At 45.7% G+C, this 18,921-nt stretch overlaps 1 protein-coding gene across 2 annotated transcripts in view; it reads right to left on the bottom strand.

Moving 5' to 3' along the window:
* Positions 1-18,921, bottom strand: part of LOC129838233 (potassium voltage-gated channel subfamily D member 2-like) — a 200,380-nt gene that overhangs the window by 10,210 nt on the left and 171,249 nt on the right. For both annotated transcript variants that reach the window (XR_008756839.1, XM_055905034.1), the window contains exons 3-5: positions 5,477-5,639; positions 1,795-1,890; positions 1,289-1,530 (exon numbers count right to left, since the gene is read on the bottom strand). Coding sequence is in view for 1 of the 2 variants with exons in the window: in XM_055905034.1 (XP_055761009.1) it covers positions 1,289-1,530; positions 1,795-1,890; positions 5,477-5,639 (501 nt within the window). In the remaining variant the exon portion in view is untranslated. The remainder of the gene's footprint in view (positions 1-1,288; positions 1,531-1,794; positions 1,891-5,476; positions 5,640-18,921) is intronic.

The raw sequence follows: 18,921 nt of genomic DNA, 5'->3' as shown, positions 1-18,921 counted from the left end.
ACCATGCCACCCCAGACACCATGCCACACAGACACCATGCCACACAAGCACCATGCCACACAGACACCATGCCACACAGGCATCATGCCACACAGACACCATGCCACACAGACACCATGCCACACAGACACCATGCCACACAGGCATCATGCCACACAGACACCATGCCACCCCAGACACCATGCCACACAGACACCATGCCACACCAGACACCATGCCACACAGAAACAATGCCACACCAGACACCATGCCACACCAGACACCATGCCACACCAGACACCATGCCACACAGACACCATGCCACACAGACACCATGCCACACCAGATACCATGCCACACAGACACCATGCCACACAGACACCATGCCACACAGACACCATGCCACACAGACACCATGCCACACCAGACACCATGCCACACCAGACACCATGCCACACCAGACACCATGCCACACCAGACACCATGCCACACCAGACACCATGCCACACAGACACCATGCCACACAGACACCATGCCACACCAGACACCATGCCACACAGACACCATGCCACACAGACACCATGCCACACAGACACCATGCCACACAGACACCATGCCACACAGACACCATGCCACACAGACACCATGCCACAGCTGGACATAGCCAGCATACCAACACACTGACGCACCATGGGAAGAGACTGGCATAGTGTGTGTTTGTGTGTGTGTGTGCCCTGCTGCCATAGCAACCACTATGAATGCATATTTGTGTGTATATTATGTGATCTATGAATATGTATAAAGTAGATGTGTGTGTGTGTGCACGTGTCTGTGTGTGTGTGTGTACCTGTTGTCGATCGGTCCTTCATTCTATTCGTGAATGTGTGTATGTGTGTGTATACAGTGTGTGTGTTTGTATAATGTTTAGTTTAGTTTAGTAGGATCCCCAGTAGATACTGCACATGCAGCAGCTACTCTTCCTGGGGTCCACATAAAACATACATCACCAAGTACAGAACAGTTCAAGACAAGAACATTAAATACAAATAAATAAATAAATACATCAACTAAATAATATGAAACCAAGAGTTTTAGATGGATTTAAGGCCAATTTATTGTTAACTACCCATTCTGATACTGACTGTAAAGCCCTGCTAAGAGTCTCAGTGAGCTCACTCGTTGTAGGTGCGGATGTGTAGCGTGTGGAATCATCAGCTACTTTTAGCTTCTTGTAAAACAAGTGGGAAATCATTTGTGAAAATAGAGAAGATACTGTTCACGTGTGTCTACACTGCATGTATGTCTGTACCTGTTAGTGATGGGCCTCTCTCTGATGTGGATGGTGCTAAGCTCCTGGATGCTGTTCCTATGCCCTCCAGTCATGTTGGAGTTGGGCACGTTGAAGCTCTTCCTCTTGTTGCGTCGCGAGCAGCACGACAGGCCTTGGGAGGAGGAGCCAGAGGAGAGGGAGGGGGAGTGAGGCGGGTGCTTCGCCATGGAAACCTCCAGTAGGCTGGTCTCAAACGTTTGCTCATCCACAAACTCATGATTCTGAGGGAGAGGGGGAGGATGGAATTAGAGAGAGAGATAGAGAGACCACATGTTACTTTTGTGGACAAGGATCGAGCCAAAGCAAAAGTGCCAACTACGGCATCCATATTAGGAGTTTGGCCTGAAATCTGACGACTTCCTAATATGTATACCATACTTTACTCTTAATTAATGGCTTCTGCTTCTTCATGAACATAGATAGATAACAGCAGTGGATACGTCTCCTATTCTCCACCACAGTCATTTCTAAAGCATTGTTCTTACCGTGGTCTTCTCCAGGCAGTGCAATAGGTGATTGTGGTGCGTATCGAACATGGGATTGGCCTTGCACACCAGCGCCTGGCCTGCTGCCTTTGATGCCTTTCGGGCACAAAAACAAAGATGGACACATATTAACACTTTAAACAGACTACAAAACATGTCCCTCCACGGGGTAGACAAGGGACCAACCAACCAGAGCAGGAGACAGAGAGGGACGGAGCTAATGCTCTCACAACGTTATTGCAACCTTCTGCTGTGGCACAGGAACATTATGAGAACAGTAGGGTCTGTCCATCTCCATTGATCTCCCCCTCCAAGCTCAATGTCCTCCCATGGTTTTTGATGAGTCACTCATTGGTTCAAACTCAGCCTTTCAACAACAACAAAAACATTTCAAGACGTCTGTTGTTGATGTGTATACTGGTAGGCCTGCTTGTCCTGATGTTTGTGTCTGTCTTTCTGTTTTTCTGTTGGTCAGTGTTGACTCAAGCCTCATTTGACCCACGAGAGCCACCGTAGCCTTTCCATACCGGGCCGGATTCAATGAGACGCAGAGGAATGAACCAAGGAGAATGTCTATAAAATCCTGTTCTTCGGACATGTGGAATTTGGAACTCAGAACTTGGAACTTATGTGTGGGACACCGTCCTCCAATAAGCTTCACTGCGTCACTTTGACCCCGCCCCCGTGTGTGGCGTCAGTTGCTGCCTGATGACATGCATCTCATTCCTCCATGTGATGGTGATCCATGACGCGTTCTGATGATGTCATATCCATAGCCGTGCCAAAACGTGGGCAATCCAAAATGCATGTGAGAACAAAATAAACACATGGAAATGAAATAGCAGAAAAAGGAGAAGAAGACAAAGGAAATCAAGAGCAGAGAAGTAGAGATGAGGGGGGTTGCAGAGAGACCCGTTTCACCATTCGAAAGTGATGGGAGGCCGCTCTCTTCCCCCCACCCCCACCTTGGGACCAAGCCTCATGGATTGGGGGCACTGACACCGGTGAGGAGCTCCAGTTCCATTAGTTGGCACCAGAGCCCCAGTGCAGTCTTGGAGGGGGTGAGAGAGAGAATAAGAGAAAGAGAGAGTGGGGTGGTAAGTCGTGAATAGTGACGTTAGAGAGGTGGGACACCATGGAAGACGCAACAGATCAGAATGAGAGAGAGGGAAGGGGGAACCCCCTTGCCACCCATCTCCCCATCGGGGTTTCGGCATGCACTAACCGGCATCTCACTGACCCCCCCCAAAAAATAAAATAAAGAGAAGAAAGTTTAAATAAGTACAACACCACTCGGCGACGGTTGCGTATCCACGGTTACCTCGTTGCTTTTATACTGCAAATAAGCGTTAGTCCCTCCACTCTTCCTCGCAGCAATTCTACCAAGCTTGATTTTCTGTTTGTGAACAAAACCACACGTGCATTTAGCCTGCCACTGAGTGTGAGTGTGAGTGTGAGTGTGAGTGTGAGTGTGAGTGTGAGTGTGAGTGTGTGTGTGTGTGTGTGCGTGTGCGTGTGCGTGTGCGTGTGCGTGTGCGTGTGCGTGTGCATGTGCGTGTGCGTGTGCGTGTGCGTGTGCGTGTGCGTGTGTGTGTGTGTGTGGAACAGAGACCCATAGCTCTTGAAAAACAATAAAGATGTCCCTCAATCATAGATGTAAATTCCAAGCCTGTAAATCCCACTATCTGACAGTGGCTAGATGTAAACCTTGTATTGCAGCTGTATTCATCCAAGGCCAATCTCTTTTATGGTGAATGTTCGTGAATAAAATAACTTGGTATCCACTATGCACAGACAGGCACATGCATGCAGCAGCACAGCTAGAGGAACATACCGCGAGGTTCAGTAGCACACAAGCTATCCCTGTATTTCTGTCTAACATCCATGTTTCCATTTAAACCCCAGAGCTCAGTCATCATTCCTCCTAAATGGAATAACAGATTGTTGTTCTTGGGAGGGAGCTACTTACTGGATGCACAACAGGGGCTAAGTTATCTTCCTTCTCTCCCCCCCCCCTCTCTCATTCTCTCCTTCCCTCTCTCCCACCATTCTCTCTCTCTTGCTCCCTTTCTTCATCTCTGTCTGTCTGTCTGTCTGTCTGTCTGTCTGTCTGTCTGTCTCTCTCTCTCTCTCTAGTGAAGTCTCATGTGTGGATTTAGTGATCTAATTTAAAGTCCTACTCCAGTCTCTTTTTCACCTCATTTACTTAAGGGGACTGAAGAGACTGAAAAGATTTGACATGGGCACTCAGATCCTCAAAAGGTTCTACAGCTGCACCATCGAGAGCATCCTGACTGGTTGCATCACTGCCTGGTATGGCAACTGCTCGGCCTCCGACCCCTCTTTTACGCTGCTGCTACTCTCTGTTTATAATCTATGCATAGTCACTTTAATTCTACCTACATATACATATTACCTCAATTACCTCAACTAACCGGTGCCCCCGCACATTGACTCTGTACCGGTACCCCTTGTATATAGCCTCGCTTGTTATTTTACTGCTGCTGTTTATTTATTAATTTAATTACTTTTATTTTATTTAAAAAAAATATGTACTTATCTCTTTTTTACTTAACACTTATTTATTTTATTTTCTTAAAACTTCTTAAATCATTGTTGGTTACGGGCTTGTAAGTAAGCATTTCACTGTTGTATTCGGCGCATGTGACAAATACAATTTGATTTGATTTGGAAAGGCACATCTCAATAAGTGGTCCGGGTAAGTCATGACACAAGTGTGTGTGTGTGTTGGGGGGGGGGGGGGGGGGGCTTTAATCTTTTGTTCCTATTGCTCCTGTATTGTTCCTCAAGCAAGGGTGGAGGTCGATGACATCACAAAGTCATCATCAGACCTACTCCTTGAAGTTTGCAGTTGTGTCTAAAAGACACAACACATTTGTTTTTACCCTTTAGTGTGTGTACTTTACTGTATTCATACTTGGGATAAAGGGAAAGTAATAAAATCACTGGAGGATGTCTTTAAGAGTGAGGGAGTAACCGGGAATGATCTTGTAATATGATGTGTGTGTAAGTGTGTAGCCCACTCCTTCACACATAGAGACGTCTCTGTGTTGCTCTAATTATGTGTGTGTGTGTACAAACTCAGTGTGTATGTGGGATAGGTCATGGTCATGTGTGTGTGTCTGTGTGTGTGCTTCCTCTCCTTCACACATAGAGACGTCTCTGTGTTGCTCTAATTATGTGTGTGTGTGTACAAACTCAGTGTGTATACGGTGGTCCCGTATGGCCGGGGTGGTCCCGTATGGCCCATTACGGTTAACATACCAGAGGAAGCACACACACAGACACACACACACATGACCATGACCTATCCCACATACACACTGAGTTTGTACACACACACACACACACACACAAACCCAGAAGCCTGGTAATCTTCCATATGGTCTCCACTACACTCTATGTGTGTCCTCCAACAACCCACTCTCTGCTGTTTCCATCTCTGCTGGAGTGTGTGTACAGTCTGTATGTGTGAATAGCAGCATGTTTGCGAGTTCCATTCCATTCTTAGACACACACAGCGAGAGTGTTTTTTTCCCCCTAGGATCACGCCGCCACCACATACAGCTCTGGTGGACCTTTTCAAGTCAGGGTTCATGACCTTTATGGCCCAGAACCTATGGTGTCACGGCAGGCGTGAGGGTGGGACATTGTTGGGTACCTTTTGGGCGCGTCTCTTGTCTGCCCGCTGGCTCTGGTGGTAAATGCGGCTGAAGTTGGACACGATGACGGGCACGGGCAGAGCGATGACCAACACACCGCTCAGGGAACAGACAGAACCAACGATCTTCCCTACAATGGTTTTAGGAACCATGTCTCCATATCTGTACAGAGAGAGAGAGGGAGCGAGAGAGAGAAATGGAGAGAGAGAAATAGACAGAGAAAGAGAAATAGAGAAAGAGAGAGAGAGAGAATGAGAGAGAGAAAAGGAAAGAGAGAGGTTAGGACTTAAGGGTGGGGGTTTTATGCACATCCAAAGTGATGACAGGAGCTGGACAATAGTTATTCAATTAATAGAAAAATAAGGGACTGTCTACGGGGGCAGCAACACTGTGAGCATACAGGACACATTTTCAATCAGAAAACCAACACATGTACTCAACATTGAGTGTGTCATTTTAGAGAACATTCAACCATTTCCTAGTAGGCCATTGTCTTGTCATGGTCATCTTTACCATAGATTAGAATGGGTAAACTCAGATACAGTACAGTATACAACCACTTGATGGCACTAGAGAGCTATAGAGCACCCACCCCTGGCCTGCACATTATACATGATGGAAGATACAGTAAACATTAAATGTTATGATTATGGTTTAATTATGACTTATTGTATGTTTGCTGTAGTGCTGGGCTATAATGCATAGCCCCGTGGTAAATACTATCAGGACATTTCAAAGAGGAAAACTTCTGAGAATGAAGAACCCAATTCATTTCAAGGTCCAAAATAACACAGAAAACGCCAGGCGCAAACCTCTCTGGTGAATGGTCTCTTGGCCTAGTTTCTCTTTTGCTATATCATCTTCCCTTTTCCCTCCTCCCTCTTTCATTACCTCTTTCATTATTGGACACCTCCAAGTTCCCTCCTTTCCTTTTCATCCTCTCATTCACCTCCACGCACTGTATTCCCATCGTTAGACGCAGGGACGCCCGAGTGGGAACACATAGTACCGGAGTGTTTCTTTTGGAAGTGCCAGAATGTTCTTTAGAGCGAGCCTAATGACAGAGTAGCACAGTCACAAACCAACAGAGAGCCTTTAAACCATCTGTAGACTAGCAGGGAGAGAGCGTTTTTCTCCATCTTCCTCTTTCTCCCTCTTTCTTCCTCTTTCTCCCTCTCTCTCTCTATTTCTCTCTCTCTTCCTCTTTCTTCCTCTTTCTCTCTCTCTCTATTTCTCTTTCTCTCTTCCTCTTTCTCCCTATTTCTGTCTCTTTCTCCCTCTTTCTCTCTCTTTCTCCCTCTTTCTTTCTCTCTCTATTTCTCCCTCTTTCTTCCTCTTTCTTCCTCTTTCTCACTCTTTCTCCCTCTTTCTCCCTCTTTCTCCCTCTTTCTCCCTCTTTCTCTCTCTTTCTCCCTCTTTCTCACGCTTTCTCTCCCTCTTTCTCTCTCTTTCTCCCTCTTTCTCCCTCTTTCTCCCTCTTTCTCCCTCTTTCTCCCTCTTTCTCCCTCTTTCTCCCTCTTTCTCTCTCTTTCTCTCCCTCTTTCTCACTCTTTCTCTCCCTCTTTCTTCCTCTTTCTCTCTCTTTCTCACTCTTTCTCTCTCTTTCTCACTCTTTCTCTCACTCTTTCTCTCTCTTTCTCACTCTTTCTCCCTCTTTCTCTCTCTTTCTCCCTCTTTCTCTCCCTCTTTCTTCCTCTTTCTTCCTCTTTCTCACTCTTTCTTCCTCTTTCTCACTCTCTCTTTCTCTTTCTTCCTCTTTCTCCCTCTCTCTCTATTGCTCTCTCTCTCTTCCTCTTTCTTCCTCTTTCTCCCTCTTTCTTCCTCTTTCTCCCTCTTTCTCTCCCTCTTTCTTCATATTTCTCCCCTTTTCTCTCTCTTTCTCCCTCTTTCTCTCCCTCTTTCTTCATATTTCTCCCCTTTTCTCTCTCTTTCTCCCTCTTTCTCTCCCTCTTTCTTCATATTTCTCTCTCTTTCTCTCTCTATTTCTCCCTCTTTCTTCCTTTCTCTCCCTCTTTCTCTCTTTTTCTCTCTCTTTCTATCTCTTTCTCTCTCTATTTCTCCCTCTTTCTTCCTCATTCTTCCTCATTCTCCCTTTTTCTCCCTCTTTCTTCCTCTTTCTCACTCTTTATCCCTGTTTCTCACCACAGAGCTGTTAGAACGTGCTTAGTCAGGGATTTTGGTGGTTTTGGCCTCTAGACACTGGCCTGCACTCACATGCTAACTAAGACGCAGACACACACGCACATACACGCAGACACACACGCACACACACGCAGACACACAGACACATACACGCAGACACACACACACACACATACACGCATACACGCAGACACACACACGCATACACACAGACACACACACACATACATGCAGACACACACACACACACACACACACACACACACACACACACACACACACACACACACACACACACACACACACCCCCCTGCATGGCCTCCAGAAGCCCTCTCTGTCAGTAAATGGGGTTTCAGTAGTCTCAGGGGTTTCAGTAAATCCCACCACTGTCTGTCTGCCCTCCGCTCAGTGAGTCAGCCCGCCGATTTACAACCACGGCAACCCCTGAAACCATGGTAACACACCCTCACAGCCGGGCCTGGAGATCTTCAACACACACAGAGATTCCTGTCTGATGAGTGATGTCATCACTGCACGATCCTGAAGGTCAGTGTCGAGTTGCTTGGATATGAGTTTGAATATGAATTTGTATGAGCAGTATATGAGCTCAGAGTGTGGTTAGAGCCCTCCATTAGACATGAGTTTGAATGAGTCTAAGAATGAGTTGGAGTCCCACCTCCTTTAGGTATGAATTTGAATATGAGTATATAGTAGGACTACTCCCCCTTTAGATACAAGTTTGAGATTTAGATATGAGTTTTAAATATGAGTATGGTATGAGTTTTAAATATGAGTCTGGTGTGAGTTTTAGATATGAGTCTGGTATGAGTTTTAAATATGAGTTAGAGTATGTGTATGGGTATGAGTTTTAAATATGACTTAGAATATGAGTTTTAAATATGATTATGGTATGAGTTTTAGATATGAGTCTGGTATGAGTTTTAAATATGATTATGCTATGAGTTTTAAATATGATTATGGTATGAGTTTTAGATATGAGTCTGGTATGAGTTTTAAATATGATTATGGTATGAGTTTTAAATATGATTATGGTATGAGTTTTAGATATGAGTCTGGTATGAGTTTTAAATATGATTATGGTATGAGTTTTAAATATGATTATGGTATGAGTTTTAGATATGAGTCTGGTATGAGTTTTAAATATGATTATGGTATGAGTTTTAAATATGATTATGGTATGAGTTTTAGATATGAGTCTGGTATGAGTTTTAAATATGATTATGGTATGAGTTTTAAATATGATTATGGTATGAGTTTTAGATAAGAGTCTGGTATGAGGTTTAAGTATGAGTTTTAAATATGAGTTAGAGTATGTGTATGGGTATGAGTTTTAAATATGATTATGGTATGAGTTTTAAATATGAGTTAGAGTATGTGTGAGTTTGAGTATGTGTGAGTATGAGTTTTAAAGATGAGTTAGAATATGAGTTTTAAATATGAGTATGGTATAAGTTTTAGATATGAGTCTGGTGTGGCCTCCCGGGTGGCGCAGTGGTTTAGGGCACTGCATCGCAGTGCTAGCTGCGCCACCAGAGTCTCTGGGTTCACGCCCAGGCTCTGTCGCAGCCGGCCGCAACCGGGAGGTCCGTGGGGCGACGCACAATTGGCATAGCGTCGTCCGGGTTAGGGGTTAGGGAGGGATTGGCCGGTAGGGATATCCTTGTCTCAGTATGTAAAAAAAAAAAAGAAAATGTAATAAAATGTATGCACTCTACTGTAAGTCGCTCTGGATAAGAGCGTCTGCTAAATGACTAAAATGTAAATGTAAAAAAATGGTGTGAGTTTTAAATATGAGTATGGTATGAGTTTTAGATATGAGTTTTAAATATGAGTTAGAGTATGTGTATGGGTATGAGTTTTTGATATAATTAAGGTTATGAGTTTTAGATATGAGCATGGATAGGAGTTAGTTTTAGATATGAGTATGAGTAATTAGGTATATGGGTATGGGTTTTAGATATGAGTTCTAGTACAAGTGTATCTCCTTGTGACTGTAATTGAATTCCTAGGAAGAGCTGCAGGGCTCATCTACCCAACACATGAAAGACTGTACCATAATTACACACACACAAAGAAGTCAAATTCTCCCATTAAGTTACTGTAATTAACCATGAAGAGAGAGAGAAGAAGAGGGAGAGAGGGAAGAGGGCAAGGAAGAGAGAGAAGGAGGGGAATGGAGTGAGAGATAGAGAGAGAGAGGGAAAGGGGATACCTAGTCAGTTGCACAACTGAATGCATTCAACCGAAATGTCTCTCCCACCCCCCTCTGAATCAGAGAGGGGGGGGGGGGGGGGGGGGGGGCTGCCTTGCTCAGGGGCAGAAGGGCAGATTTTTCCACCTTGCCAGCTTGGGGATTCGAACCAGCAACCTTTCGGTTACTGGCCCAACGCTAGAGAGGGAGAGCGAGATAGAGGGATGGAAAGAGAGGGGTATAGATAGAGAGAGGGAAGAGTGATGGAGATATATACTGTATATACACTACCATTCAAAAGGTTGGGGCCACTTAGAACTGTCCTTGTTTTTGAAATAAAAGTACATTTTTTGTCCATTAAAATAACATAAAATGCATCATAAATACAGTGTAGACATTGTTAATGTTGGAAATGACTATTGTAGCTGATTTTTTAAATGGAATATCTACATAGGCTTACAGAGGCCCATTATCAGAAACCATCACTCCTGTGTTCCAATGTCACGTTGTGTTAACTAATCCAATTTTATCATTTTAAGCCTAATTGATCATTAGAAAACCCTTTTGCAATTATGTTAGCATAGCTTAAAACTTTTGTTCTGATTAAAGAAGCAATAAAACTGGCCTTCTTTAGACTAGTTGAGTATCTGGAGCATCAGCATGTGGGTTTGATTACAGGCTCAAAATGGCCACAAACAAAGAACTTTCTTCTGAAACTCGTCAGTCTATTCTTGTTCTGAGAAATGAAGGCTATTCCATGTGAGAAATTGAAGATATCATACAACGCTGTGTGCTACTCCCTTCACAGAACAGCGCAAACTGGCTGTAACCAGAATAGAAAGAGGAATGGGAGGCCCCGGTGCACAACTGAGCAAGAGGACAAGTACATTAGAGTGTCTAGTTTGAGAAACAGACGCCTCACAAGTCCTCAACTGGCAGGTTCCTTAAATAGTACCCGCAAAACACCAGTCTCAACGTCAACAGTGAAGAGGCGACCCCGGGATGCTGGCCTTCTAGGCAGAGTTGCAATGAAAAAGCCTTATCTCAGACTGGCCAATAAAAATAAAAGATTAACATGGTCAAAAGAACACAGACACTGGATAGAGGAACTCTGCCTAGAAGGGCCAGCATCCCGGAGTCGCCTCTTCACTGTTGACGTTGAGACTGGTGTTTTGCGGGTACTATTTAAGGAAGCTGCCAGTTGAGGACTTGTGAGGCATCTGTAGAGCTGTAACATCTTATGCTTCACGGAGTCGTGGCTGAACGACGACATCATCAACATACAGCTGGCTGGTTATACGCTGTGTAGGCAGGATAGAACAGCGGCGTCTGGTAAGACAATGGGCGGCAGACTGCGTATTTTTGTAAATAACAGCTAGTGCACGATATCTAAGGAAGTTTTGAGCTATTGCTCACCTCAGGTAGAGTATCTCATGATAAGCTGTAGACCACACTATCTACCTAGAGGGTTTTCACCTGTATTTTTTGTAGCTGTTTACATACAGCAACATCTCAAGACATCAGTCCAAATGGACAATGACCCCAAGCATACTTCTAAAGTTGTGGCAAAATGGCTTAAGGACAACAAAGTCAAGGTATTGGAGTGGCCATCACAAAGCCCTGACCTCAATCCCATAGAAGATTTGTGGGCAGAATTGAAAAAGCATGTGCGAGCAAGGAGGCCTACAAACCTGACTCAGTTACACAAGCTCTGTCAGGAGGAATGGACCAAAATTCACCCAACTTATTGTGTGAAGCTTGTGGAAGGCTACCTGAAACATTTGACCCAAGTTAAACAATTTAAAGGCAATGCTACCAAATACTAATTGAGTGTATGTAAACTTCTGACCCACTGGGAATATGATGAAAGAAATAAAAGCTGAAATAAATAATTCTCTCTGCTATTATTCTGACATTTCACATTCTTAAAATAACGTGGTGATCTTAACTGACCTAAGACAGGGAATTTTTACTTGGATTAAATGTCAGGAATTGTGAAAAACTGAGTTTAAATGTATTTGGCTAAGGTGTATGCAAACTTCCAACTTCAACTGTATTACCTCAACTAACCAGTGCCCCCTGCAGATTGACTCTACCGGTACCCTCTTGTATATATTCTCGCTATTGTTATTTCACTGCTGCTCTTTAATTATTTGTTACTTTTATTTCATACTCTTATCTGTACATTTGATTTGATTTACAACATTAACAATGTCTACACTGTATTTCTGATCAATTTGATGTTATTTTAGTGGACCAAAAAAATGTGCTTTTCTTTCAAAAACAAGGACATTTCTAAGTGACCCCAAATTTTTGAACGGTAGTGTATATATAGAGAGAGAGAAAGAGGGAGATAGAAAGAGAGAGAGACTGGAGGACAGAAGATAGAGGGAGGTATTAATACAGAAAGAGAGAGCTGACAGTGTGGGTAATGTCTATGTCTGTAACCTCCCACCCCAATGTCCCCCCTACCAAGGTGCCACAGTTGCCTTGGACAACCAGAACAGACCACAGTAGCAGTGTCCTTCCCCTCACCCCTCCTCCATATCTCTTCCTCCTGTGTCTGTACTAAGGTAGCATCCCTCCTGTTCTCTGGCAGCTTGCCTTTATAAGGACCACTAGGATTTGTCCTATCCTTACCACACAATGTATTCTTTAGAGAGACCATTACCACTCCAGAACACTCCACAACATGTTCTTCATAAAGACATCCACCACTCCATAACACTACAAGAAGTACCGAGGGCATGGACATTATCAGAGCCAGACAAAGGCCCCTGCCTAAGGTCTAATATGGGCTAATTAGATTTGTATCCATTCTGAATGTGTATCAGCCGCCCACTCTGTGATAACATAGCTTTGTACATAATGAATGACTAATGCTTGATTACCTGCTTAAAATGAGTCCCCGCTTCTCTGCTTCTCTGCTCTAAGCTCAATGGATGAATCAGATAGGTTCGATATTACAGTCCCTTGTGTGTGTGTGTATGTGTGTGTGTGTGTGTGTGTGTGTGTGTGTGTGTGTGTGTGTGTGTGTGCTCTAATCTCTCCCCTCTCTCTGCTCTGTGTCTCTCACTGCTCTCTGTCTCTTTCTGTTCCCTGTCTCTCTCCGTTCCCTGTCTCTCTCCGTTCCCTGTCTCTCTCCGTTCCCTGTCTCTCTCCGTTCCCTGTCTCTCTCTGCTCTCTGTCTCTCTCTGTTCCCTGTCTCTCTCTGTTCCCTGTCTCTCTCTGTTCCCTGTTTCTCTCTGCTCTCTGTCTCTCTCTGTTCCCTGTCTCTCTCTGTTCCCTGTCTCTCTCTGTTCCCTGTCTCTCTCTGCTCGCTGTCTCTCTCTGTTCCCTGTCTCTCTCTGTTCCCTGTCTCTCTCTGTTCCCTGTCTCTCTCTGTTCCCTGTCTCTCTCTGTTCCCTGTCTCTCTCTCTTCCCTGTCTCTCTCTGCTCTCTGTCTCTTTCTGCCCGCCGCAATTCAATATGACAGTGTGCCAATTAACCCCGCAACCCTGGCAGTTTTAACAACAGCGCAGTGACAGGCGTAGACAGGCGGATGGGAGTAGACAGGCGGATGGGCGGACAGACGGCCACGCTAACACAGGGGCGACGGTTCAGCGCAGCCCTGCTCGCCGCGCCAGAGAGGACAGGCTCTAGCCATTTACCGTTTTCAACCAACAAAAGCTGTTTACTGACTGAGAGGACAGAGGAGAGAGGATTAGATGATAGGAGAAATGGACGGCAAGGGGGAGGTGAATGGGACTGGATGGGCTGTGTGCATGGTGGTGCTTTAATGAGGTAAACACAAAGGAAAACACAGAAAGGTGACCACACACTTTAGTGAAGGGCATTGTCACATTGCGTATGACTCAGAGAAGATAGAGGTAAAGTGTATGAAATTAGAAGAGGTGGACTAACGAGCACACACACACACACACACACACACACACACACACACACACACACACACACACACACACACACACACACACACACACACACACACACACACACACACACACACACACACACACACACACACACACACACACACACACACACACACACACACACACACACACACACACACACACACACACACAAAGGCAAGGTCAAGAGTAATCTCCTTCCATTTTGCTGAGTGGTGGGTAGAGGGTGCAGCTCAAGGTTTTAGGGCGGTGACGAGGGAGATCGCTCAATGACACTAAGTTTGCCTGTCACCTTGACGACCGCACCCCCCATTACCCACCTATCAGGAGAGGAGACAGGTCATCAAAATATACCCAATAATGCCCCTGAGAGCTCTCTGAAATAAGACTAGACACAGGCTCCAAAAGTTAGCTCCCTGTCGCTACAAGGATGGAGTGAGAGAGAGATAGAAAGAGGGAGCAGTCGTAAGCAGAAGTCAAGGAGAGACAACGGCAAACACACTTTCTGCATAGACTATTCCTAGAGATCAAGTCTAACACCTACCTCATCAACGCCTCCACAACACTACCCACCACTCTCATCCTATCCTCTCCCCAACCTCTCTCTTCGTCTCCTCTCGTCTCCCCAATCACTCTCATCCTATCCTCTCCCCAACCTCTCTCTTCGTCCCCTCTCCTCTACTCCCTGAAACAGTGGGTGATTTTGCTCTATTTTGTGTGAAAGGCACATCTAATCCTTCCACTGTTTCATGCAGCTCTGTTTGATGCTTTTATAGCTGTTATTATGTCTGACCAGTGCAGGACCTCTGACTCACACATTTTCAGCCCCATTTCCCCCCACTGATTGTCGTACAGTTAAGAGTTTATAGCCAGTTAATAGGAGTGGTGTTGGAGTGTTTGATGATGAAGCTGTATTGAGAGAGCGGGAGAGCGAGCTGAAATGGCCTTAACGATGATAGCCCGCTAACGATGATAGCCCTAACGATGATAGCCATATTCAAAGTATGGACAGTCAGAAAGAGTTCAGGCCCAGAAAAGTGACCGTTGCATTTAAATAATTACACTGAGATACACTGGCACTGTCCCTCTATCTCTCCTTTTCTCCCTCTCAGTCTTTCTCAGTCTTTCTCTTGTTTTTTTATTGCATAAGTGGGGGATGGCCTTACTTAATACAACGGAGAAAGAAAAATGAAGAAAATGACTGCAAGAACCACTCACCCTGGAGTCAGATGTTAATAGTGGAGTGAGATCTGTGGCAGCCAGAGAGACTGTGTCGGCTTAACCCAGTGGTCAGGGAGAGAAGGAAATAGGGGTTCTTTTTAGGCTTTATTTGGCAACCAAGCTACCGCAAAATGGAGTTAAATTACTAGTTGAATTACATGTAGTGGAACTACTTCCCAACACTGAGTAAAACACAGGTAGGCGAACTAGGTTGACGAGTAAATAGGAAGCAGCAGAATGAAGAGACAGACAGACACACAACCTATGGACAGACAAGGAGACATGGCGGGTCCCTTGGCTATGCGGTATAGGGTAAAGTGCTGACCAGTATCTGTCAGTGTCACTACCCCTGTCACTGCCCCTACTCTCCTGTTTCTGCTGACAGAGGACACAGACACGCACACACCTGTCTCTGGAGACCTGGCCGGTCAATACAGTATGTGTGTGTGCGTGTCAGTGGGCGCGTGTGTGGTCAAACATGGAGATCTCCTTTAGATGTGTTCAGAAAGGAAACTCAGAGTCCTTGCCAATCTTAAAATCAACATAACCTTTCTCTCTGAACCAAAGACAGGGCTGGAAACGACTGTCGTATCAGTCCATGCAATTACCTGACAAAGAAGCACAAGAATCAAAGCCGGTGAGTAGAACGTAAGTCTTAGTCCACAGTGACAGCACAATGCCTGTTACTTTTCGCTCAGTTAGAAGAACAAAGAATCAGTCCCGTGTTACACACACACACACACACACACACACACACACACACACACACACACACACACACACACACACACACACACACACACACACACACACACACACACACACACACACACACACACACACACACACACACACACACACACACACACACACACACACACACACACACCCTGCCTTGGAGGTGCTAAAATGAACATGTCCATTCCCCTTCATTTGCTGCTCTATCAGACATGCTCTCTAGTACTGCAGTGTCTCTACGTAGTAACAGTGCTGGGTCTCCATATTATACAGAGATGATATTAGGCCTAGTCATTGCATTTGGGAAGCTAGAAGGACTCGTAACACAGAGACATTACCTATGCAGCAGACAACATAAACCGTGAATCACCACGTATTATCCCATTAGAATCTGTGCAAATGCAATCTGGGCTGTGTCACACTGGAAACGTCTGTGTGTATCACATTCTATTGAATATATGGTGCTGGTGTCATAGCCTTGTGTGGATGTTAGCAGGTGTGTACTGTGTAGTACATTGTGTTATGCACCGGCACGGTTGACTGCTTCTGCTGTAGTAATCTATACTGTTTCAGCACAACGGACAGCAATGTGAACAGCCCAGTGTCAGCACCATGGACAGCGCCTATCAGACATCTCGACAAAGAGAGGGAACTGGGAGGCAGAAAAGGAACACAGATGCTGAAGGGAAAAAGAAAAGAGGATTTCTAACAGATAGCTGATCAACATTGGTAGTGTGTGTGTGTGTGTGTGTGTGTGTGTGTGTGTGTGTGTGTGTGTGTGTGTGTGTGTGTGTGTGTGTGTGTGTGTGTGTGTGTGTGTGTGTGTGTGTGTGTAACACGTGTGCCTCTCTGAGTGTCTTAGAAAGAGAAGTGAGTCATTCAGTGTATCCCGTGTTTTTATCAGTAGGAGGCCTGTAGTGCTTGTCGTTGGATTAGCATAGCAGAGAGACCGTGATAGAGGGCCACTATAAAACATATTCGTCCCAAAAGGCACCTGATTCCTTATATAGCGCCCTACGTTTGACAAGGAAATAGCATTGCACTAAGGTAATAGGGTGCCATTTGGGAAGTATATGTGGTGTAATGGCTCTGTATGGTTTAGGACTATGCTCAATGATAATAATCATTACTTGCTGCAGCCATAATTCTCTGTTGGTGCTGCATGCCCCAAAGTGGTTTTATTTTGGTTGATATGTTTCTCTTTATGGGGTTGTATACAGCAGAGAACTCAGAATGATGCTTACATAACTACGATGATGACCACATTGGGCCATACTGACCCTCTCTGGTCATATACTGTAAGCATTAGAACAACTACAGTATACACACACACACACACACACACACACACACACACACACACACACACACACACACACACACACACACACACACACACAGACACACAGACACACACACACACACACACACACACACACACACACACACACACACACACACACACACACACACACACACACACACACACACACACACACACACAGACACACAGACACACACACACACACACACACACACACATATTCTGGACATCCAGAATGTCACGCCCTGACCTTAGAGATCCTTTTTATGTCTCTATTTTGGTTTGGTCAGGGTGTGAGTTGGGGTGGGCATTCTATGTTTTTGTTCTATGTTGTCTATTTCTATGTGTTTGGCCGGGTGTGGTTCTCAATCAGAGGCAGCTGTCTATCGTTGTCTCTGATTGAGAACCATACTTAGGTAGCCTTTTCCCACCTGTGTTTTGTGGGTAGTTGTTTTCTGTCTTTGTGTCTGTACCAGACAGGACTGTTTCGTTTCGTTCATTCTTTGTTATTTTGTTTAGTGTTCTGTTTTAATAAATTAACATGAACACTTACCACGCTGCGCTTTGGTCCGATGATTCCTCATCTTCAGACGACGAACGTTACACATATTCCCATACAGCTAATCACCATATTACCCATCATCACACTGAGCAACCCACTAGGCTCAGAACATAGCAGAGAGTTATCTAAGCACCCGTGACAGGTGTGTGTGTAATCCCCGCACGGGAGCACACTAACGCTCCTGGCGTTGACACGGCATGTATAACGTTTCATAAACAGAGTCCATGTAGCACTTTCATCGCTGACTGAAACATTTCTCTCCTTCTCCCTCTCCCTCTCAGGGCTATTAGGAGAACATGCACCCCTCTCCCTCTCCCTCTCCCTCTCCCTCTCCCTCTCAGGGCTATTAGGAGAACATGCACCCCTCTCCCTCTCTCTCTCTCCCTCCCTCTCCCTCTCAGAGCTATTAGGAGAACATGCACCTCTCTCTCTCTCTCTCTCTCTCTCTCTCTCTCTCTCTCTCTCTCTCTCTCTCTCTCCCTCTCTCCCTCTCTCCCTCTCTCCCTCTCCCTCTCAGGGCTATTAGTAGAACATGCACCCCTCTCCCCCTCCCTCTCCCCCTCCCTCTCCCTCTCAGGGCTATTAGTAGAACATGCACCCCTCTCCCCCTCCCTCTCCCTCTCAGGGCTATTAGGAGAACATGCACCCCTCACCCTCTCAATCGCTCCCTCTCAGGTCTATTAGGAGAACATGCACCCCTCTCCCTCTCCCTCTCCCCCGGGCTATTAGGAGAACATGCACCCCTCTCCCTCTCTCTCCCCCTCCCTCTCCCTCTCAGGGCTATTAGTAGAACATGCACCCCTCTCCCCCTCCCTCTCCCTCTCAGGGCTATTAGGAGAACATGCACCCCTCACCCTCTCAATCGCTCCCTCTCAGGTCTATTAGGAGAACATGCACCCCTCTCCCTCTCCCTCTCCCCCGGGCTATTAGGAGAACATGCACCCCTCTCCCTCTCTCTCCCCCTCCCTCTCCCTCTCAGGGCTATTAGTAGAACATGCACCCCTCTCCCCCTCCCTCTCCCTCTCAGGGCTATTAGGAGAACATGCACCCCTCACCCTCTCAATCGCTCCCTCTCAGGGCTATTAGTAGAACATGCACCCCTCTCCCCCTCCCTCTCCCTCTCAGGGCTATTAGGAGAACATGCACCCCTCACCCTCTCAATCGCTCCCTCTCCCTCTCCCTCTCAGGGCTATTAGGAGAACATGCACCCCTCTCCCTCTCCCTCTCCCTCACCCTCTCCCTCTCAGGGCTATTAGGAGAACATGCACCCCTCTCCCTCTCAGGGCTATTAGGAGAACATGCACCCCCTCCCTCTCCCTCTCCCTCTCCCT

This window comes from Salvelinus fontinalis, chromosome 39 (assembly GCF_029448725.1).
Source record: "Salvelinus fontinalis isolate EN_2023a chromosome 39, ASM2944872v1, whole genome shotgun sequence".
Classification (NCBI taxonomy): Eukaryota; Metazoa; Chordata; class Actinopteri; order Salmoniformes; family Salmonidae; genus Salvelinus; species Salvelinus fontinalis.
The sequence above is the reverse complement of the archived record's forward strand: the minus strand, read 5'-3'. Positions and strand labels throughout refer to the sequence as shown.